Genomic DNA, 23,543 nt, shown 5'->3' on the forward strand with positions numbered 1-23,543 from the left:
TCTCTTGGTCATGTGATTGTTTTGATGGGAAAGCACCAGAGGAAGGAGGGGAACTCCCAGTCTACTAGAAAATCGCAAGGCAAATTTTAAGAGAAAATTGGTATATAATGTTTTAACAGTGGTATATTATCCCAAAGGATATTGAGACGATGGACCAGAACAAAAACAGGGAATGTTGGAAATGCACAGAAGTGAAAGAGGCCCATTATCATAAGTGGTGGATGTTTAAAAAGACAAAAATATTGAAAAGAAATATATGCTAAAATCCAGATTTTTTTAAAAAAAATTCCTATGGCAGCCAAGAGCATGCTTTTGAGAATTTTGTTGAAAAAATAGTCCAAAGATCTTGGAAGAATTGTTTAGATATATGATAACAGTGGCCAGAGCTACAGTTGCAACAAAATGGAAAGCAGAAGAGTGTCCACACAGGGAGGACTGGGAAAACAAACCAGCCAAACAAGCAGTAATGGCAAAATTAACCAACTATCTGAGTAACAGACCGACCAAAGAATTCCAAGACAAATGGAAAGCATATTACTCACATTATTCTTTTAAAATGGGGAGCAGAAGAGGAGGTTGTTGAAATGAGATATATGAATCATTAACAATCTTTTTGTTATACTGTACTGAATAGGTGTTGAAGGGAATTGTATAGTGTACTTTATGAGAAATATTCTTTTCCTTCTTTTATGGAAAGGACCAAATTTTTAATTACCTATTTTATATCTTTATTTTTATTTTAATTAATGAAATTATTTATTTAATTGACTGATTAATATGAATTCCAGGTCCACTATGCAGAAAAATGCAGTGGCAAACCACTTCTGTAACTGTATTGTCGAAAGCTTTCATGGCCAGAATCACTGGGGTGTTGTGTGGTTTCCAGGCTGTATGGAGGATCCTCTGAAGATGCCAGCCACAAATGCAGGCAAAACATCAGGAGAAAATGCTACTAGAACACAACCATACAACCTGGAAACCACACAACATCCCACTTCTGTTATTCTTTCCTTGGAAACCCTGTAGGATTGTCGTAAGTCAGCTGCAACTATTTTTTATGAGCAAAGCAATTCCAGGAAGATGAACTTACAATGAAGCAGCAACAGGGTGGAAGAATATCTAACTTTTCCTGAGCCAGATAATTTTCTGTTCACCCAAGGTGCTTTCTTCCTAGCTTTACAGATGCAGTCCACATGTTCTCTTAGATTAGTATTTGTGTGAAAAGGGGAACATTTGATACATTATATATTTTTGAGTGTAACCATATTTTTTATTTCTAAATAAGTCTTTTTCACAAGTATCACCAAGTTTCATTCCCTTTTTATAAGCTAGTTTCTCAAAAGTTTTAATTACACTATTTTAATCCCAAGAAGTGAAAGCAAAATAAATAGTTGTTTTAGCTGGTTTTCTGCATAACCTTAGCATTAACATACCTTGCCTTCATCCATTGGATTGTCACTAATATGAACAACAGGTCCTGGATGAGACTTGGATGACCTGAAAATAGAAACATTATCTATTCATAAGAAATCAAAATATGAATTTATGTTAACAGTAACAATGTTACTATAACACACATACTGCTGTATCACAAAGAAGTTAGCTTTCAATTTACTGACTTTGGTACCTATAAGAAGCTAAACCACATAAGGATTAAGGACAGGACATGCCCAATACGGGAATTTTGTTTAGAAATGAAAACATTTATTGATTGACTGGCCCTTGTAACTAACTAAAGCAACTATTACCACTGTTTCCTTAATTTGGAGTTGTCCTGAAACATATTTCTACTGCAGAAGATATAGTATACTGATATTTATTTCCAGAGTGTAAAGGTGCCTTCAAACCAAAGTAACATCATTTGAAAGTGAGATACATTCTGATCCATGAAGCCAATGACATGAACATGTCTGACCCTGTGCAGTGATGTTTTTTGCACAGTCATTACCATGTGCAGCCAGAATGCACATGTCAGTGTACATGTCACCCATTTTGCAATCTATGCTCAAATTTACACTTAAATATCTAGACTGTAAGGAATCAACTGATTCCATTGCCTCTGGCTCCTATACTAAAATGAGTGGTTGTAAGAAGAACCACACCAAGCTTAAAGAAATGCCCATAACCTGGGCATTTGCATACACCATAAATAAAAGTGGTTAATAGCCAGCTTAGACAGATTAATGACAATCTGGATGGAAGGCAAAAAGAAATTTTAAAAATTGAGGAAAGTAAGTACACTCAAAGAACGCAAAATAATAACAGAAAATCACTGCAATACCATACACTGGAAGTGCTGTCAAGTTGCTTCCAACCTACAGTGACTATGAATTAATGACCTCCAAAACATAGTATCCTTAACAGTGTTGTTCAAGTGTTGTAAGCTTCAGACTGTGGCTTACTGAATCAATTCATCTCATGTTGGCTCTTCTTTTCTATTTAGATGTTTGATTCTATTTGTGTCACCTTTTGCTTCTCATCTGTCTTTAGTAATTTATGAGTTTCATCAGTCATCAATTGAGGCTTTTCATTTCTTTTGGCTACAGGAATAGCCTTTGTGCATTCTTCCTTGATAATATCTCTGGTCTGTATCATAATTAGCTACCTTGTATGAAAACAATAACCTTTGAAACAACCTCAAATAAAAAAGCCAAATGTAAGTTCACAAGGTAATACAAGATTTAGCTTCAGACAAATAATCCATACATTTAGAATTAAATGGCACATTAATGTCACCTTGTATATTATTTTCCATGGAAAGATTAAAGTAAAATTGCATATTCATCTGCCACTTGCTGGCCTTTCTTTGTTGTAGAATGCTCTGCTTGGGTCCTAGTGCCTACCCCCACCCCCGTTTTGCCTTGTGCCATTCCTCCTTTCCCTTTAAGAAGCCAGGAATGGAACATTGCCTGGCTATGTTTTGGCATGGGGCTGGCTGCAGGAGAATTCAGCCGTCTGTGGCCACCTGTGCACTCCCTATCATCCTCCTGCTCCCTCTGACTGATAAGCCTTGCTGCCACCACTTCCCAACTGAAATTTGATTATGACTAAAACAAATCAAATGTAATTTAACTGTTATGTTCAAACAAATTCTAAGCATTATGTGCTAAATATTCTATTGGAACAATACCTTTCTTTTATTAATTATAGCTCCTTTGACCAAAGATCTTGAGCCAAAACTACAATACAATAAGACACGAATGACATCAGCAATTTATAATACAACAAATAAAGATGATTATGTCAATAACAAAAGTACCACTAAAATATGAGATCCCGGCTTGTCAGATTGATGTGTAATGGAAGAATTTCTTACAGAAATCATGATAGACAAAATTTTGACTCTGCTCATGTCACTACAGGACTGAAACTGGACAACAGAAAAGAAATGATTCAATGGCAAAAGGAATTTATTCAATATAGGAGAAATCCAAAGTTCTCATATTGGAGACCACCAATTGCAAGACAACAAAGACTCAGTGATGGTCTCAATCAAGCTGAGGCACAAGGACAGAGAAGATTAGAAAAAAGAATGTTAACAAATTACCCGTTCAGTTAAGCTGTGGTCAGCACATTCACTCTACTAAGCATAAAGGCATGGTGGTTGCTAGGAATGGTGAAATATTTCAAATACAGAGGAAGACTTACTGGAGACTTACTGAGATTCCAAGAGCTAAGGTGGCACATACTCAACAAGATCAGAATTGAGTACTGGTTCTATAAGTGTGATTGTTCTCTTTTCAATCTCTCATGACTCTCTTTTCAGTCTTTCTCAGTGCCTCTTGGTAACCCAAATTTTGGGTTACTTATAAAACATTAAAAGAATATAGCGCACAGTTCCATTATATTATTGCTGTTTTCTTAAATTTAAACAGAGACACTGAAGACTACTGATAAACTAGTTTTAGCATAACAAAGGAACTGTGCATGATAATGCCATGGATGTGGTTGTCCATTCATCTATTTCAATAGAATTTAACTCTCTTCCACAGAGAATCACTGGGGCACCTCTTTCACATAGTTCAGACTGGTAGTTACAATATCCCTACCACAATGTAAGAGGAAGCTACAATTTCAGCTTAGGTTTTGATTTTACTGATTGCACTGCCAATCAGATACCTGATTGTATGTATTTGTGGTTTTATCTATGAAACCTCAGTTTACAAATCAACTAGGTACACCCGTATTCTAATATAATTCCTAGTCATCTGATAAATAGAAGTTGCTGAACTTTCCTAACATTACACTGGCAATGACACAACTTAAATCATACAATTTTATGAAACACTGAATTTTTAGAAATTAAAATTTTCTGTGGAAAAATAAAGAACTGGAAAATTTCACATTTTGGAATATTGCTGCCCCATATTTCAGATCCAATAAGCTCCAAAACTAAGAAAGCTATGACTGCATATTATTCTACATAGCAACTTTGTAAACATACTAATATTACGATATGCACCAGAACTGGCACGTAAAGATTTCACGGTGGCTCCTGGAACATAAAACAACAGCTAAGAATTTTTCCCCATTCCATTGTTTTCTGGATTCCTTACATACCTGTAGCAAAATTAGACACACTATGTTAGAAACCAAGACAGCTGTTACTTCCCTCATAAGTGCTCTATACTTAAACAAACACAGTCCCTGCTTGTCATAGAGTTCTTCCATAGAGCTCTTCCACTATACATCAGATACAGAGGCCAGATTCTTAAGAAAATGGAATCAGAGGAACGACCTGCAATGTATCCACCATGTAATTTAAGAACACACTTTTTAAGTGGGAGACTGGTCATGGGAAAGAGAATAATAAAAGCAATCATCGAACACAATCTTTCAGCAAGAGATAGGCCCACTCCACACGGGCCAAAAACTGCGCCCCTGGAATGGTAAAAACACAGTTCCAGGGGCGCTGTTTGCACGGCTGCTGCCTCTGCAATGAGGCAGCGCTGTGCTTTTCTCCTGAAACCGGCGGGGAAACACTGTCTAGAAAATAGCATTTCCCCACCAGTACTGTGCAAACAGCACCAGGTTGGAGGCGCCGCTTTTAGATGCCTCCTGCTTTTCCCAAATGTACCTCCTCTCCCTGCAGAGCTCCTCAGGGATGAGGAGACATGTCCACGTTGCCCTTCGACCCCCAGGGGTTGGAGGGCAGCGTGAGCATGTCTACTCATCTCTGTGGAGCTCCGCAGGGAGAGAAGGTAAGTTTGGGAAAACATGTGGAGGTGCCTCCGTGGACCGCAGCCGCTCTGGGGGCACTCGCATGGGAGAATGCGAACAATCCCGGGGCCACACCAACATCATATATGCTGGTGTGCCGCCACTGCAGTGGCCCGTGCAGAATGGGCCCTAGACTGACATGAAGGAGATGTTTACAAAGTACAATTGGAAACACTGTTTTAATTCCTTTAATATTTATATATTGTACAAAAATCGATATTAGCACCATTCATATTCTGTCATAAAATTTGAAATCTTTAATTAGACACAGAGTGAGAGAAAATCATTGTATCTTGGTCATAAAAATCCTCAGAAAATGAAAATTTTCAGAAACATTTTTTGTACAATCCGCACAAAAAGCCTGACCTAAATACACTTGGCAAGGTGTATCTGCAGCTATATACAGAGTACAGCTGAAAACATTTCAATAGTGCATAAATAGCTCATTAAAATCCTTGAACAGTCCATTATGTATTAGAAATACCTTTCTCCAAACTACCTAATAAGTTCTGCTTAGAAAACTATTCTGCCAGCATTCTGAAGCTGATTCGATATAATGATGACATATGTCTAACATACCATTTTTACCAAGTATAATTCCAACTTCATTCAATATTTTGTATATCTTCGAAATAGCCACCAGCTTCATTTTATACAAGCTGAACAGAATCACTTTACAAGTCAATATGTAAAATTTCATTGCAATTAAAAAAAACTAACACTAATTTTAGTGCTCTCATTCTCACACACACAAGTCAGTCACGAGCACCTTCGGAAACAGGAAAACTATGTCCAAATGAACCATATTTATTTTCATCTAGACTATACTTACAGTTCAATGGCTTTATTCCACATGATGACATAGCCTGAGAGAGTGAAGGACTCCACATTGACAATGTGAATATTTCCTCTTTCAGTGCCCACATACAGCCATTTACTTTGAAAAGGCAGATGGCAAAATGTTATCCTGCAAGAGAACATAGCAAAAATGGAATTAAAGATAACTTCTCTAAATCTAAAGACCAAATGGCAGAATCAGGAAAGGTCACTGTATCACATACACCCACACCTTTTCATTTAATTCTCCCCCAAGCCATTAATTCCAGCCATGAAATTTAGCCGGAGTTCACTTTTTAAACGTAATATTCCCTGAGGCAGCAGAATTGTCATGAAAATTTTTTTTTATTCACAGCCAGTACTACATACGATGGCAACATGATGTACTACTGTACAAATATTTTGTATAATGGCTATTGTGAAATGGCTGCACATTCATGTAATCTTTCAAACCCACAATTCTGGTGGAAGTTTTCTAGATACCCTGCTTATGTTCAACAATTTGCTTGAAACTGAATCTCAAAATTGTTAAAGTTAACAAGGACTTTAATAATTATTATATTAGGCATGCCTTTTTGAGAATATGGAATAAATATTATCTTAGACTATCTAAAAAACCCCATGTGGCTCTCAGCACAAGAAGCATTGCACAGACGAGATGATATTTGAAAACTGGTGGATAACATATTGTGACACCGCTGATCCGGGAAGTAAAATGAAATGGAAAGGGCAGTTAATAACAAAAAGGATTGTCAATTTTTTACGCACAACTGTTAGAAAGATTTAAAGTTAACAAAAGAGTTTATGGCTATGATTATGACGAGACATAATCTAAATGGGATCTATGTACAAATGATGACCAGTTATAGTTAAAATGTATAAACTTTTGTTGAGATACGAAACAAAAGGAGAACGTGTGAAAGACTGTATGACGAAATGAACTACACACTTTGGTTACAACATACAAATGGAACACTGAGGGAATATGGGATTAAAAAGTCTTAAATGATCCTTAAGTATTAGTGTCAAAGAGAATTTCTATAAAATGGTATCAATCACTGGGGAAATTGGCAAAAATGTACAAAAATGTTTCAAATCAGTATTGGAAATGTGAACATTATAAAGGGTCATTTTATTATCTTTGGTGGAAGCAAGGAAGCTAAAAAATTCTGGGTACAAATTAATACATCAATCCAGAAGATCTTAAAGACTAATATACCAATGAAACTAAAGGCATATCTTTTGAAACTCATGGACAGACAGTTGGAAAAAAATATGGAACTTTGTTTTTATACCAGCAGCAAGAATGCTATATGCTCAAAAGTACAAAAATTCATCTTTACCAGGGGTAGGGAACCTGCAGCTCTCCAGATGTTCAGGAACTACAATTCCCATCAGCCCCTATCAGCATGGCCAATTGGCCATGCTGGCAGGGGCTGATGGGAATTGTAGTTCCTGAACATCTGGAGAGCTGCAGGTTCCCTACCCCTGATCTATACTATGGGTGTAAAAAGGGTGTGGGAGGGGGCTGGAGCCCTGGCTACTCTTTGGGTGGGGGGATAGGCAGAGCCTCCCACCTCAACCAGAATCTGGTGCCCCAGCATGACCTTTTATGAAAGATCTACGCTTTTGTGATGGAGTTGGGGCTTTTATGGCAAGTAAAGAATTTAAAAGGTGCAGATTTAGCCAGAGGCAGGAACTTGCCAAAATGTTAACCTTAGAGTTACCCACGTTGGACAGGCTGGCTGAAATGCAATAACCAAGAGCCACAGATAGGGTGTGCTGGCTGATATAAAAGCAGGGAAAAATCTGTCAGAAAGACAGTGGGGAGAGAGACAAGGATATTTCAGAGTCTTGAAAGCAGCTCAAGAGCTTGTGTGACACACAAATCCACTCAGTCCTCAGATTCAGTCAGGGGAGATCATGTCTAAGGGCAGAGAGAGCCAGAGACAAAGGGAGAAACGGTTAAGGGGGCTGTATTCTCAAAGAGATCTCAGACTGAGAGAAACGGCCTTGTTTCCACGAGAGGCTAGGGGCCTGGTTGGTGGGAAACAAGAGGGAAACTGATCTCACAGGAATGCTCCTAAACCCACACAGAGTGCTTGGATAGTGTCTCATGAGAAGACAACTCCTAGATACTGGTGCCTTTGAACCCACGAGGGCGTGTTTAGCTTAACTGGCAGAATTAAGAGTGGGTTTAGTGAAACCCCAGAGCCGAATCTGTTCCAAGACAGTGTGAGACCCTTTGGAGTAAGAGTGGGAGTTTTAGGAAAGTTACACTAAACTGAGATACCTGAATGTGTGTGAAACTTTAAGTAATCTGTAAACAGAAACTGCCATCTTTAAGTGAAGAAAAATCTTATAATTGAAACAGCTATTTAAATGCACTCAGCGAGCGCTGCTTCTGGGATGACTCCCCGCTGCCACTGCCGCCGCTGGGCTGCCTTCCTGCTGGCATGCGCCCTGAGCGCAGACCAAACAAAAAGGAGCTGGAGTGCCACAGCCTCTGCCAGCCATTGTGAACCTCAATCAAATGGGGGGGGGGGGTGGCTGGCTGGCCTTCCTCCCTGGCCTGCTGGCTGCCCTGTCGTCTCCCTGCTGCTGCCCCAACTCCTCTGGAGTATGCTGATCACTCGAGGCTTGTTTGGTGTGTGCCTTTTTTTCTTTATTAACAGGGATGTGGCTGCAGCAACCCAGAGCAATGGCAAAGCATGAGCCCAATCAGTGGCTGGCCAGCCCCCTCACAGGGGCTGCCGGGAGGCCTGCCTTAGCTAGCGTGCCTGGGCCAGGTGGGATTCAGCCTTTAACAACCCAAACCAGTGCAAACCGGCTAAATCCCACCACTGCTTGTAATAATTTTATTTTTAATTTTGGAAATAATTTTAAGGAAATAATTTTGAACCTTAGGTGTGGGGAATGGTTCTCTGTACCACCTAGGCTTATGCCGTCATGGATGCGCTATCAGAATAGGAGGGTCCTCAGGGTCTCTTCCAACTGTATGATTCTATGAATAAGACCCTTTGGAATGTCTTGCTCACTTCCTAGTCAGGTTAGGTCTCTATGCTTTTAACTATGTAAGTGGGCCAGAATAAAAAACTAGATGAGAAACAACATGTGAAACAGCAATTTAAAAAATCCAAAACAAGTGTCTATCTGTGTACAAGAAACACAATTTAGAAAGTATTTAAGTTGGTAAAGACCACATGTCAATTTCAAATTTCACAAAATGAGATGCTACAGCTCTTTTGGAGAACACAATGGACAATTCCTTGAATTTTTCTTTTCATTCTAATTGTGATGAATGAGAGGTATCATTTAACAGATAATCTTCCATTCTTGTGATTTACAGAAAACATAAGAATTCATGTCTACTATCTTTTCATTTAGAGGAAAAGCAAATTATCTTGGTATTTTGGGACATGTCCCTGACTAGCAGAACTGTACAAAGGACACAGAGTTCAAGTAGAGCTGCCATGGTGCAGCACTAATCCAAGTTAACATTACTAAATGTCTATTGAGTCTAAATGCATTTTGCATAATTACTTACGTAAATATATTAATAGTGAAGCAAGGTCACTTGAGAGGCAATTTGCAGATTCTTGCAAAGGAAATCCTTTGCTAGTTGTACACCATATGTCTCCTTTGATAAAACTGTCAAAGCTACTTAGGCAAAACCTTTATCATGATCTGTAAAACTTGGTGTAATGAATAACAATTAAACAGTATTTGTTCCCTAAAAAAGCTTTACTGTGAAATCTCAAACACTGAGGTTCCAATCAAGAAGCAAAGCTATCCACCACCCTGTTCTTTTAGGTTAAAAACATTATTACTAGCCAAGACTTTCAACTGATTTTAATTGGTTAATGCAGTTTTGCATGTCAAACCTTTTGTTTTGATTACAATTTTTCTCTCAAACATCACTGTGAGCTACAGTCCCTGGACAGCAAACTGCCAGAAGGCGATGGCACAGGAGGATTCCCCTGCATTCCCCTTTCATTGGCACTCCTTTTGACCCCAGAAAGGTACTGCTTGGTATTATAACACCAGTCTTGGACAAGCATACACTTGGATTAGGAGGATGGCAATGAGGACTGAGAAAAATGAGGTAGGGGGAAAAAAACAGGGTGCTTTTATCAGATTCCCCTTCCTGCAGTCTTTATCGTTGGCCAATTAAGCACAAAGTGTTTGCTGCATGGTGGAGGCGAATATCCACCATGGCAAAATTTCTTGTACAGACATATTTCCTCTAACCCCACTTTCACTTTCAACTTTCTCCACAGCAAGCAAATCCACCTTTAGCACAATTTTAATTTTGCTTCGTTGCCAGAATGGGACAAATTTGCCAATGGGCACAGCTTTGCCCCAGACCTCCTCTATCCACCTGCAGCCAGACCGCCTAGTACAGGGGTCGGCAACCTTTACCACTCAAAGAGCCATTTGGACCCGTTTTCCATGGGCCCGAAGATCTACTGAGCCGGAGAGGCGGCTCTGCATGGAGCCGCCTCTGGTTCGGCCCCTTCACTCAACTTTCCTTTCAGCGCTGGGAGGCAGAGGCGCTGGGCAGTGAAACCCCCTCTGCCCGATGGAGGAGGCAGCTGCCTGATCTGTGGGGCAGAGGGGGGATGGCGGCTGCAACCTGCCTGGTGCCACCACCTCTTGCGCTGCGGGAGGCAGCAGCGCCGGGGAGAAAACCCCCCTCTACCCCACGGAGCAGGCAGCTGCCTGCTCCATGGGGCAGAGGGGGGATGGCAGCTGTGGCCTGAACAGTGCTGCGGGAGGCAGTGGCGCCGGGCAGGGAAACCGCCTCTGCCCGACGGAGCAGGCAGCTGCCTGCTCTGTGGGGCAGAGGAGGGATGGCGGCTGCTCTGGAGGGACACACCCATGCTACCTTCTGACCTCCAGAGCAGAGCTGGAAAGAGAGGTGAGTGGAGGGGACGTGAAAAGCGGCATCCACACACATGGAGCCGCCTCCGGTTTGGCCCCTCCACACACCTTTCCTTCCAGCGCTGCTCTGGAGGGCTGGAGGGACATGCCTATGTTACCCTCTGACCTCCAGGCCACGTGGAGCCGCAATATAAGGCTGAAAGAGCCGCATGCAGCTCCAGACCCACAGGTTGCAAACTGCTGGCCTAGTGTTACCCTGCCCGCCATGCTGCTCTGCACACTCCCCCCCAGTTGCTGACTACTTCCTGCTTCTTGTCCTGCTAAATCACTTCTATTGCTTGTGGCTTCCTGGCTCCTGCATGTCTTTAGATTAAAAAGAAATTAAAAACCATATCGATATATCGATCAATCAATACTAATACTAAAAAAGTAAAAAAGGACGTCGATCAGTCCGAACACCTGGTTTGCCCCTGCATTAATCAACAAACTGGGAAGTTTCCAATCTCATAGTTTTATACACAAGCAATCAGTGATTCCAGACCACAATGGAAAAAGCCTCCTCCTTTGCAAAGAGAGCAAAAGGAAACACTGTGTGTTTTGCTTTCCACAGATCTTCTCGCTCCTCCAGGCTTTCCCTGCCCACACAACAGCAACCAGCTGTTCACACACCCTGGATCCCACCTCCTACAGAAGTTGCAGAAATGGGCTTTGCACAATTATTATGTAGATATATTTGCTCTACTGAAGCCTGATGGGGACAATCGGGCCACCGGCACTAGGGCTGCAGTTAAGAACTCATTCAAGACTGGGCAAGGCAGGCTCCTTCAGCATTTCCCAGCCACCCCGCCGGCTTTTTTCTGAATGATAAATGTTTTGATTGTAGTTCCTGAACATCTGGAGAGCCGCAGGTTCCCTACCCCTGATCTATACTATGGGTGTTTTGATTATGTGTTTATTTATTTGCTTTATATTGAATTTGTTACAGCTTGGCAGGTTGCATAGGGGCAGTGATCTATTTCAGGGAGAAGCAACCTTTGTGCCAGCCCTCCCTATTTGTGGTGGCCTCCATATGGGGTCTTGGGGGTGGGGTGAGTCTTGGTACCACATACCCAGGCGGGGGCTGCTGATGCACTCGCAGGCAGCAAGGGAGTTTCATTTAGAGGCCAGCACCCAGATGACTCCCTTGTTTCTCCTTGTTCTCCCAGAACTTGGACCTTGGGGAAAGGTATCACTGGGGACTGCATTGGTGCTGCCTAGAGATTGGATCCTTCCCTTATGCCTGTGGTGGCGAATCTTTGGCACTCCAGATGTTATGGACTACACTTGGCCATGCTGTCAGGGACTGATGGGAATTGTAGTCCATAACATCTGGAGTGCCAAAGGTTCACCACCACTGCTTATGCTGCATTTCTGCTTCCTTAGCCAGCAAAACCAATAAACAGGCTGTGGCCAGTTTTCTTCCACAAAATGGTTGTCCTGTATCTTACTGTGGACCCCTCGGCCTCTCTAGCCTCTTGGCCTTCCTCGGGTAACAAAGCATAGTTACAGCCTCTGCTTTATTTTTGATAGAAACAGGAATGCTAAGTAGATGGTCCATGAAAGACACAAAAGCAATGATGCGTAGTTTGCAAGACTTGCAGAAGTTCAAGCTATCAGTAAAAACAATTGTTCAGTCTGAACTGAACTCAGCTGTTTACACACAAGGCACACAAGAAAGCAACACTAACTCTTACAGTGAAGTTAAGTGGCAAGAACGAGCTTGAAAATAAAGTATTCTTTACTCTCTCTTTTTTTCTTTTAGAGAAGAAGCTTGCACTTAATTTCTTAAATTTAACATTAAGCCATTATTCCACTGATATGGAAATGCCTACTACAGAGTGAAGAGTGTTTCAATTATTAAAATGCATAGTCAAGAATTCATGATCATGTGTCTTTATGAACACTTTGCGAGTTAATGCAAGATATTGTAAACTAGGTCACAATCATTTTTCTTTCATTATTTTTTCATAACAGTGTTTCTACTTTTCTTTACAAAAGAGAAGGAATGCTGAGAGTCACCAAGGTTCCCTTTGGACACCTCCTCAGATGAACCAGACTCAACACAGGCATCATGGTATAACTTGCTGACTTCATGAGACTCCAGGGCAACTTTAACACTCAAAGTTTATCTCTAATTGGCCGCCGTACAATAGAATGTTAAAAGTTCCTGAATTTTGTAAATTCAGTAAGAAATGTTCAGAAGAAACAAGTTTAAAATATTTTCAAGTTTTGATAGGGAAATCAAACTACATATATTACCCACTGAATGTTAAGAATAAATATTACAACACTCAGAATAAAGGAATTATCACATGGTTCAAATCTAGTAATCAAATTCCATGTTTTGTTTGACAAGGATGCATTCTTAGTTTTTTTTAATACATTATTTTCTAGACTGCTGCATTGCCAAAGTTGTAACTGTAAATTTGCCACATAATACAAGCAATAATTTTAGCACTAGATATTCCAGATATTAATTTCAATAACAGTCAAATAAAGTTAATCTCACACTATAAAATACTATTTGAGGAAACTTCCACTGTTAGTTTGTCAACAAAATTCTTATTTCAATCTACATATAAATCAAGTGCATCCTGGAGAAAACCTTTCCAAATTAAGTCCATGTTCTACAAGTAAATCAAATCTCTGTTCCTCCACAATGATACACACTTTAAAACCTCCGGTTCCCAGTGTTGCCAGTGTACTTACAGCCCCATCCACATGGCTGGGCACTTGGTCACGGTGCTACAGACAACCCACCAGTCCCAGGAGGACTTTCCAACGGCACAAGGAGCCAAAACAGCAAAGGAAAACTCCCACCATTGGAAAGCCTTCCATAGAGCTCCCATGGACTTATTCCACCAAAAAGGTGGCAAACATCCAATATCCAGGCATCAGCATTTCTGGAGGCGAAGTTGGGGTGGAAGCTGACTATTGTCAGAACCGCCCCCGACCATACCTCCAGAACACCCCTGCAATACTGGGACAGACGAGAGCATAGGAGCACTGTCATGATGTGCACCACTGCACACAGCCACTTCAACAAGCCCTAGCAGTTGCGCAGAAGCAGATCCACCCCTCCACCAGGGCAAGTGCTTCCAACGCCAGGTTCAGACCCCCCTTCGGTTGGAGCCATTAATCAGACATATCACTTTACATTCCATAAATCAGATAAAGTTCCAACAAACAGATTGGAGAATGCAAGATGCTGCTACATTATCATTATTATTATTATACACATAACAACACAGCACAAGTGTCTGGAATTCATCTCTGAATATCGAGTCCTTCCCAAGGACCTAGGACAGGGGTAGGGAACCTGCGGCTCTCCAGATGTTCAGGAACTACAATTCCCATCAGCCCCTACCAGCATGGCCAATTGGCCATGCTGACAGAGGTTGATGGGAATTGTAGTTCCTGAACATCTGGAGAGCCGCAGGTTCCCTTGTGGGGGGGGGGGGGGGTGGGGGGGGGGGGGGGGGGGGGGGGGGGGGGGGGGGGGGGGGGGGGGTTTTTTGGGGGGGGGGGGGGGAGGGGGGGGGGGGGTTGGGGGGGGGGGGGGGGGGGGCTTGGGGGGGGGGGGGGGGGGGGGGAGGGAGGGGGCTGGTGGGGGGGGGGGGGGGGGGGGGGGGGGGGGGGGGGGGGGGGGGAAGATGGGGGGGGGGGGGGGTGGGGGGGGGGGGGGGTGGCGGGGGGGGGGGGTGGGGGGGGGGGGGGGTGGGGGGGGGGGGGGGTGGGGGGGGGGGGGGGTGGGGGGGGGGGGGGGTGGGGGGGGGGGGGGGTGGGGGGGGGGGGGGGTGGGGGGGGGGGGGGGTGGGGGGGGGGGGGGGTGGGGGGGGGGGGGGGTGGGGGGGGGGGGGAACATCTATGATCCAAACATGTTTCTTCTCTATCACTGTTATGTCTGTAGTGTTGTGTGCCAAGTGTCTGTCTGTCTGTATTCTAAAGTCCCAGAGTATTTTTGCTTCTTCATTTTCTGTGGACTTCTCTGGCTTGTGCTCGTACCAGGTCTTGCTACAGGGCAGGCTGTACTTTTTGCAAAGGTTCCAGTGCACCATTGCTGCTAGCCTATTGTGACGTTCGAGATAGTCAGTTTGGGCTATTTTCTTACAACAGCAGATGATGTGCTCCACGGTTTATCACCCTCTTTGCAGAGACGGCACTTTGGGTCATTGTAGGACTTTTCGATTCATGTCTTTATTGCATTTGTCCGTAATGCTTGCTTCTGGGCAGCAAAAATCAGGCCTTCAGTTTCCTACTTTAGAGTTCCCCTTCTGAGCCACTCCCATGTTTGCTTGCTGTCAACCTTCCCTTCAATCTTCTTAAAGTACTGCCCATGGAGTGGCTGGTTTAGCCACTGCTCCTTTCGTGTTTATTATTATTATTGTTATTGTTGTTGTTGTTATTAAACTTGATAAACCGCCCACCCCCGAAGGGCTCTGGGCAGTGTACAACAGAACAACAACTAAAAACAATACTGAATCAGACCATCAATCCATCAAGGTCAATATTGTTTGCATAACTTTTGACTGCCCAAGAAGCTGCATTCAGCTGACCATATTTCAGCCACCAAAGAATTTGACTTTTCTTCTTTTTCAGTTCCAGTTAAGCAACCAGTTCCAACAACCAGTTTCAGTTCCAGCAACCAACCAAAGAGTTAATGAAACCCTGATGGGCACCACACCGAGCAAAAGACTGATTTGATTCTGAGGTCACCAACCTTTACCTCACATTCTGCATTTTTTTCTGTGCTTGCGCATAATTTGTGCAGTGCACAACTATAGGCTACAGTCAAAAAAGATACATGATCAAAGCCTTTTCTGGAACACTGAACATTTCTTTTATACCTCTTCACCAGAATAAGCACTTCCTGCACAACCCCTGAGTAACACTGTTCAAGATGAAAGAATCTTCAATTCTTACCGTTCTCTGTTGAATTTCAGGGAGTGCAGAATAGCAGGCCTCTTCTGACGCAAGTTCCATAAATGTAAGGTATCATCAGCCAAGGCACTCACAAGGGCTCCCTTTCAAGAACAGAATGATTTGAAAAAGAATTTAAAATTAACTCAGTTGAAGAGCAATATTTTATTGTAGGAAACTATAAATAATAATGTATCAATTAACCTTTTCTGTCATGTCAATTAGATCCTACTGATGACCCACAAATTAATACTAGACGCATACAATTGGTCCATAATTTATAAAAATAAATACCCTCAAACTCATTGTACAACTGACTACCAATGTTTTCTATTTGCAGACAAAACAAAAATAAGTACCTTAGAAAGTCCTTGCAGCTTAATACACATTTCTCATATGGCTGATAGTACTAAATAAGATATCTTCCCAAGTTTAAAATACGTGACCCCAAAATACAACTTGACAAATTTGCACAAAATAGGACTATGTGACAAGCTCACTAACCTCATTTATCAGGAACTGAAGCTGAATTACAGCTGCTCCACTGTCATGCTGGCAGTAGCATTCAACTCCTGGCCGACCAAAACTATTATTAATTTCATTAAGGAATACGAGTTGCCATTGGAAAAAAGAAAGTTCAAAATCAATATATCTAGTTCTTAACATAGCCCCACTTGTGGATCCAGAGCCTGGAGCCATAAAAAATGGGAGTAGAAAGTTTTTCACCTAGTCATGCACTAACCACAAAGCACAAAACCTGATCTTCATAGCAAATGTATTACATAGTAGGGGTGTGCATTTAGATATTCATAAATGGAAAAGATGCCCATGAATGGAAAGTTGCTGTTTTGTTTTGAGTCAAGAATACCCAAAATAAACAAATAAATCCATTTGCAAATGTAGGGGGGAAAACTAAAATGTATCTCCTGAAATGGAGGAGAATTTAGAGTTAATGAATGCAGCAATAGGTAGAGTTCCATAGGAGGACAAAGAGAGAACATGTCTGATGCTGCCGTAGCCCTTCAAACACCCTTTGAAAAGTTGGGTGGTAGACTAGGCTGAATCTTGACACCACACCTCCTGCCCATTGACTTCAATGGAATTAGACAGTCTACTGCCCAGGGACAACAGTGGAAGTTTAAAGGGATGCTGAAAGGGCCACAGCAACAATGAAACCATAGTCCAGCAAGGGTATACTCACTCTCTCCCTCCCAGTTCCTGCTGCCTTTGAGGGAAAGAAGGAGCCTACAGCTAAGCTGGCTGCCACAGTGATGGTTCTCATTCGTATTTCTATGCCATTTTCTCAGAGTTCTGCTCAAGGGGGCTTACTATTAAAACAATATCACAATATTAAAAACAAGCTTTTGTGTCACATCCCTTTATTCTTCTACTGTCAAATGGCTGGTAGATCTAGCCTCCAAGTTGGGATGCTGTCTACCACCTGTTGATTCCAAATGGTAGCAAACCTAGCATCCGGACTAAGAGATCAGTTCTACCACCTATGAATTTAAAGTTCAAAGGTACACAGCAGCATCAGTACCATACCCCAGCAGCGGTACACATGTGCTGTCTCTCCTTCCACCCATTCCACTCTGGCTGCCTTGAGGGAGCGGCAACTCTATGCACCAAAAAATAGTGTTTATTTTTAAGTGCATGATTTTTAACTGCTGATATTCCTGAACCCAAACAATGTTCCCAAAGCACATTTCCACGACCCATACTAACACTCCTGAAACTTTGCTATATCAGGCCCCTTTCTAAAATCTCAAACTAAGCTAAATTAACTAAACAAAATTTAAATGAAAAACTGGTTTAAGTGCACACCCCCTCTGTGCACTATAGCTTACACTTATGAAAATCTCCAAAGATGAAAACATGAAATTAAAAATAAGTACTTCATTAAAATTATTGCAGAATTAACACAAATCTGTAGTTTATGTTAAACTGTTTAACAGTGAAAGTCCACCGTTTCTAATACAGGTGGCTGTGGCAATCATCCGTAAAAACCTAGTCTCTTCTCCAGGGCTCTGAACCAGTCTTTGTGATTTAGTCTAATGATAATCTATGTCAGCCAATCACAGCCCATGGAACTCCACTAGATGGGAGGGGTGAGTCAATGTGAGTTTAAGTGGGGTGAAGAAAACTTTTTCTTTTTTGAACAGGGATTTTGTAGCTCTGGAAAAGACTTTTTGTTAGGGTTTGGAGATTAGCTTAGGGAAGAAAACTAATTTTAGTATGACAAATAAGCAACCTCTTAAGGGTCTGTAATTCCTAACTGGTATGTGTAGGTTCTGTGGAAAGGGGCTCTGTGCAATGGTGGGATTCAAATAATTTAACAACTGCCTGTTTACAAGCACCATTTTAACAACCAGTTCTGCCAAAGTGGTGCGAACCTGCTGAATCCCACCACTGGCTCTGTGTGAAAAAAGAGCAGCCTTGAACCTCCTGAGGTAACTTGACAAGAGAGAAGGGATCAAATCTCCTTTCAGGATTTATTTTACTTGAGAACCTGTTTTACTATATCTATTATACATCACTGTACTAAATCAGACTACACAATCTACATCAGACTACACAGAGAAGCCATTGAAATCCACAACCATTTCAACAGAAAGGAAGAAACCATGAAAAAGAACAGAATTTGGCTGCCAGTTTTTGAAAAACACTAGAGTCAAGACAGTGACTAATCAGCTCCACACAGGCACAGGATGACTACAGATAATCAAAGGGATCAAAGGCCAGACTACTTCTATTCAGATGCCTCACCTATTGACCTTGCTATCTCTTTTGTTACTCACATGCTTCACCTCATTGTTACTCACTTGCCAAGCCACTCCTATTCAGATGCCCTCACCTATTGACCTTTACTCACAGGTATATATACTCCACTTGCTTTCCTTTCCAACTATCAGATCCTCTGAAGATGCCAGCCACAGATGCAGGCGAAACATCAGGAGAGAATGCTGCTAGAACACAGCCATACAGTCCGGAAACCACACAGCACCCCAATGAATTCCGGCCGTGAAAGCCTTCGACAATACAGTACTAAATATTTTATTTTCCGTCAAATAAATCTTTGTTGTTCATCTGCATCTTGTCAGTCAAGACAAATATCTAAGGAAAGTGATATTTATTGACCTCACAAGCGAATATAACCTTGGTCTAGCAGATTTACGAATAACAGACCTTTAGGAAGGGCATAGATTACATGCGGGCTACCAATCCTTTATTCAACCCTTGTGTGTCCTGTTTTATTTATTTGGAATGGTGGGGGTTTAAAGAACCTACAGGAGATATTGTGGGGGAGAGAATGGGCACTCTTGAATCCAGAGGACAGTTGCATCAGAGCCTTCCACCTGTCTGTCTCTCCCCCCACGGCTGTTACACTGGCCAAATGCTTTTCAGAGAAGATAAACCTTTCCTTCCTGCTGAAACAAAAATATGAAGTAACAATTAAGTATCTTGTCTTCGAGATTACTACTATTGTTCTGAATATTTGCAGTAAAGACCTTGCTTCTCAATGAGTATAGCATAGTGTTTAGAACACTGGACCATGATCTGGGAGACCCAGTTCTTGGCCCTCCATGAAACTCTACAACTATAATCAAATATTGTACCTAGGTCACTAATATAAAACTAACAAATGCCAATTATAAACAAATTTTTATTATAAACAGAAGTCCTCCAACTCATACAAAAATATACTTTTCATATGAATAGATATAAATATCATGGTAAGAACAGTATAGCAACATCCATCAGTAATTTCACAGTTGAGCCGCCTGGTTATCCTGCTTATTTCATGATTTTTTCACTTCTTCAGTTTGTGTTGTCTTGCTTGCAAGTTGGTAGTGGTACATCTTTCAAATAATACATTATATGATCCTACATTTATATAACAATGATTCTCACATCTGCAGTAAAGGTGTCCATCACATGTAAAACTAAGCAACTGGGTGGCCTTGGGCAAGTGACTCTCTGTCAGCCATATCTTCCTCAAAAGATTATTATGAGGATAAAAATGGAAGGCAGCGTTGGAGGAAGGGCAGGATAATAATACATTAAATAACTAAATTATGGAGGACACTGTAATTAAACAGCTGTCTGAGTGCAATTGCTGAACACAACAGCAGGGAAGGCCTTGATGCCGTGCTTCTGGATTATTCAAAAGCATTGGGTATACAGGGAATGGAGTGCCAGTCTAGATGGAGCCATGTAGCAGTGCTGCTCTTATCATTCTTAAAGACATCCCTCATTAAATGGAGTGACAAGACCTACCCATGTTCTAAATATTGCACGTCCACTATTTTGGTGGACGCAATTAACTTTTCCTATAATGGCTGTTTAGCAGAAGTTGTCATTGTGAAAAAGAGGGTGAAATGTAAAACACTAACTTTGTGAGCTTACATTTTTAAATGCAGTATATTGACAGTGGAATCTTGTCCACAATCTGCTTAGAAATAAGTCCGATAATCCTTAATAGAGCCCTGACCTGAATAGCCCAGGCTAGGCTGATCTCGTCATATCTAAGAAGCTAAGCAGGATTGACTCTAACAAGTATTTAGACGGGAGACCTTCAAGGAATACCACAGTTGTGATGTGGAGGCAAGCAACAGCAAACCACCTTTGAAGGTGTCTTGCCTTGAAAACCCCACTCCATAAGCCAGATGTGACTTGATGGCAACCCCCCCCCCCACCCTTAGTTGGGCTTATTCCCCCTGGAAAGCAAGCCTATGATTACAGTATTATACAAGTATCACAGTATTCAAAGAAAGCTGTTTATAATAATTATTTTTTTATTTGGATAAATTGAACTCTTGCGCACCTACAGTTCTCCAGTTTTGAGATTCTGTGTGAGCACTATAGTAATAGGCTTTCCATCTCTACCTGTCTTTCACTATATGCTTGTAACCACTTCTGATATGGTAGAAACACCTGGAGATTTAATCTGATTTCAGGCCTGACATTTCAATGGGCTGCAGAAGGAGGTAAATCTGCAGAACCTGCCACCAACTCTTCAGAAACCTTGTGCCTTTAAGTCTTCAAATCTGTATGGGTAGAATCAGGTCAGTAGCTTTTGTTTTTTTGGATTTGTCCGTTAAATCAGTCCCAAGATTCCTGTCACTTTATATATACATACTCACAATCATCCAAAATTCCGTACAAGCAGCATAAGACATTTTCAAGGAAGCATGACTTCAATCTTGAATAATTCATTAATTTGCTTGTCATATTAAGCAACAATACTGAACCTGTAAAATTGAATACTATGATCTTAAAAGTCAAACTTAAATTTACAGATCACACACACACAATTGCAACAGACGCATGATACTCACTGTAACTGCAATTCTTCTGTTTAGAGAGCATAGCTATTGGTCCCCCTGAAGTGGCATCATAAAATTGTATTATGCTACAGAAAATTATTACTTATCTACAAAATTCTAAAATATCAAGTCCTATAGATAGTATGGGTAACATTCATTACCGCATCTCATGAAACATAACTGAACTCCAGACAATCCTTTGTGTCCTGGGGAAAACATAAGAAGCTATGTACATCAATAGCTTTATGTATGAAACTGGGTAGCACAAGGAATGAAACTGGTCAGCACTGCATCCATGCCGCTGCTCTATGGTAAAAAGTCTCATTCTGAGATTAAAGAAAATGTTGCACAGTCAGATTCTTATTGCAAATTCTGCTACTGAGCACTAAAAATCATGTCATAATTGACCCTTCTATATGTTAAGATATATCTATCAGAAGTTCATAAAAAAGGGTTGCAATGAACACAAAGTTTCTACTTCCACTAGAGGTCTTACATAAGCAGATTTTTAAAGGACCATGGTTGATATTTGCACACACTATATCTCCACTTGTGCTCCTTTTTGTGTAAGACATTGTGCAACCAGTTCCTGGACACTATAATTTACAGAAGGAAACAGCTAGACATTGCACAAGATCTTGAGCAACACAAACTGTGCAAAGTCCATTAATGTTTCTGTTTATAAATCACTGGATCCAAGCCAACACTGTAAACCTTGCTGGTGATTTTAGCATATATAGTTGCCAACTGGATTATGAAATATCAAACCAGATGTGGGCAATATGGACAGCATCAACAAGGGAAATAAATTAATGGCATCCAATTTCTAGCTTCCATCAAGTTTGAATATATAACAGTTCTGATAAACTTAAATTGTTTGTAAACAAAAGTAATAAAATAAGTATACCAACAGAATTTCTTTACGGTGTTCATGACAACCTTCATTATGGCACCAATCAAATGTAGAAGTTCTAAACTGCAGAATGTAGAAAATTTGCTTTGATTTTTTGGAGGTTACCAGTTCACTTTTTTTAAAAAATAATTTTTAACTTTGAATTTTCTATTTTAATAACTATGTTGCACTAATTGCCAATGTTTATTGCACGACTTAGAAACTACAATTTGCTTTGATTTTAATTTAAAATTGTATTATTAAATACACTAAGAGTGAGGACATTCATAATGCAAATATAATGAATATTGTCAGGTTTAGAGCACCAGTGCCCAATTTTCTGGCACATGGAGGCCCCATTAAAGCACCGAATGCCTAAAGAGGGCCACATCTTAAATCAACATGTAACAAATATTATTGACCTACCTGTTAGATAAAAGTAAAGATTCAGAGGTCAGTGAAGAGATGTTAACTTGAATGTAATCGATCTTGGAACATTTTAATATGGAATCCTTTCAGTGTGATTTTTGTGGCTGTTTTCTGCTAACCAAAGCACAGGGGCATATCTTGGGTGGGGCAGTCCAGGACATTTGCCCTGGGCACTATTTTGGTGGGGGCACCCTTTGTTCACACTGCCCTGACCCGCCGCCTCCAAGTCCCCTCACGTGTCCAGCAGGCCATTCAACACTCAGCATGCATACTCGCACACATGAGCAATGGTGAGGAGATGGTGTCATCAGCCACCCGGAAGCTTCCCAAGGCAGCAGCATCCAGAAGCACCTCCCCAGGCACAATTTCTAGTCAGTCAGGCCTCCCAGCAACTCCACTTCCTGCTGTCAGGCCATGCCACGCTCTGAGCCAGCAACCTCTGTAGACAGCCAAAGACTCAGGCTGGCTGCTCCGCTCATATGGGAGGGAGGCCTTCTACTTCCCCTCCTAATGCGGATGGCTCTATTTCTGTCCCATGCCTGTTGTGGCTCCTGCGGGGGAGCAGGGAACACTCACGGGCGTTCCCCATCGCTGACTTTTTCTTTTAAAAGAGTTGATTTTTATACCTTTAAGGAGCCTTAAAACGGCTTGCAATAACCTTCTCTTCTCCTTCCCCTACCCCACAACAGACACCTTGTGAGGTAGGTAAGGCTGAGAGAGTTCTAAGAGAACTCTTTTCATGTTATCATAACCTCCTTAGCAGTTAAATATCCTCACCCATTTGCAGCCATGCATTACAGCTCTGGGATCGATGAGGCTTTGGCTTAAGGAACAAAGCTTACCAATTCACATCTGCACTAAATAGAGTTTGGGGCACCTCCTGTATAGGAGTTATGCAGTCCCTCTTTGCCATGGTCTGTCAACTAGTCTCAAGAGTATCCTGATATTTCCCTTCCACAACATCTCTTTCCACTTCTTTTCTTGCCTTGGTAAGC

The 23,543-nt window shown here is 41.4% G+C and overlaps 1 protein-coding gene across 2 annotated transcripts in view; it reads right to left on the minus strand.

The window, feature by feature from the left end:
* The window catches only part of STXBP5 (syntaxin binding protein 5), a 148,675-nt gene that overhangs the window by 95,524 nt on the left and 29,608 nt on the right, over positions 1-23,543 (minus strand). For both annotated transcript variants that reach the window (XM_048489122.1, XM_048489132.1), the window contains exons 3-6: positions 16,405-16,486; positions 15,904-16,004; positions 6,053-6,187; positions 1,434-1,497 (exon numbers count right to left, since the gene is read on the minus strand). In XM_048489122.1, coding sequence (XP_048345079.1) covers positions 1,434-1,497; positions 6,053-6,187; positions 15,904-16,004; positions 16,405-16,486 — 382 coding nt within the window. The remainder of the gene's footprint in view (positions 1-1,433; positions 1,498-6,052; positions 6,188-15,903; positions 16,005-16,404; positions 16,487-23,543) is intronic.

This window comes from Sphaerodactylus townsendi, linkage group LG01 (assembly GCF_021028975.2).
Source record: "Sphaerodactylus townsendi isolate TG3544 linkage group LG01, MPM_Stown_v2.3, whole genome shotgun sequence".
Taxonomy (NCBI): domain Eukaryota; kingdom Metazoa; phylum Chordata; class Lepidosauria; order Squamata; family Sphaerodactylidae; genus Sphaerodactylus; species Sphaerodactylus townsendi.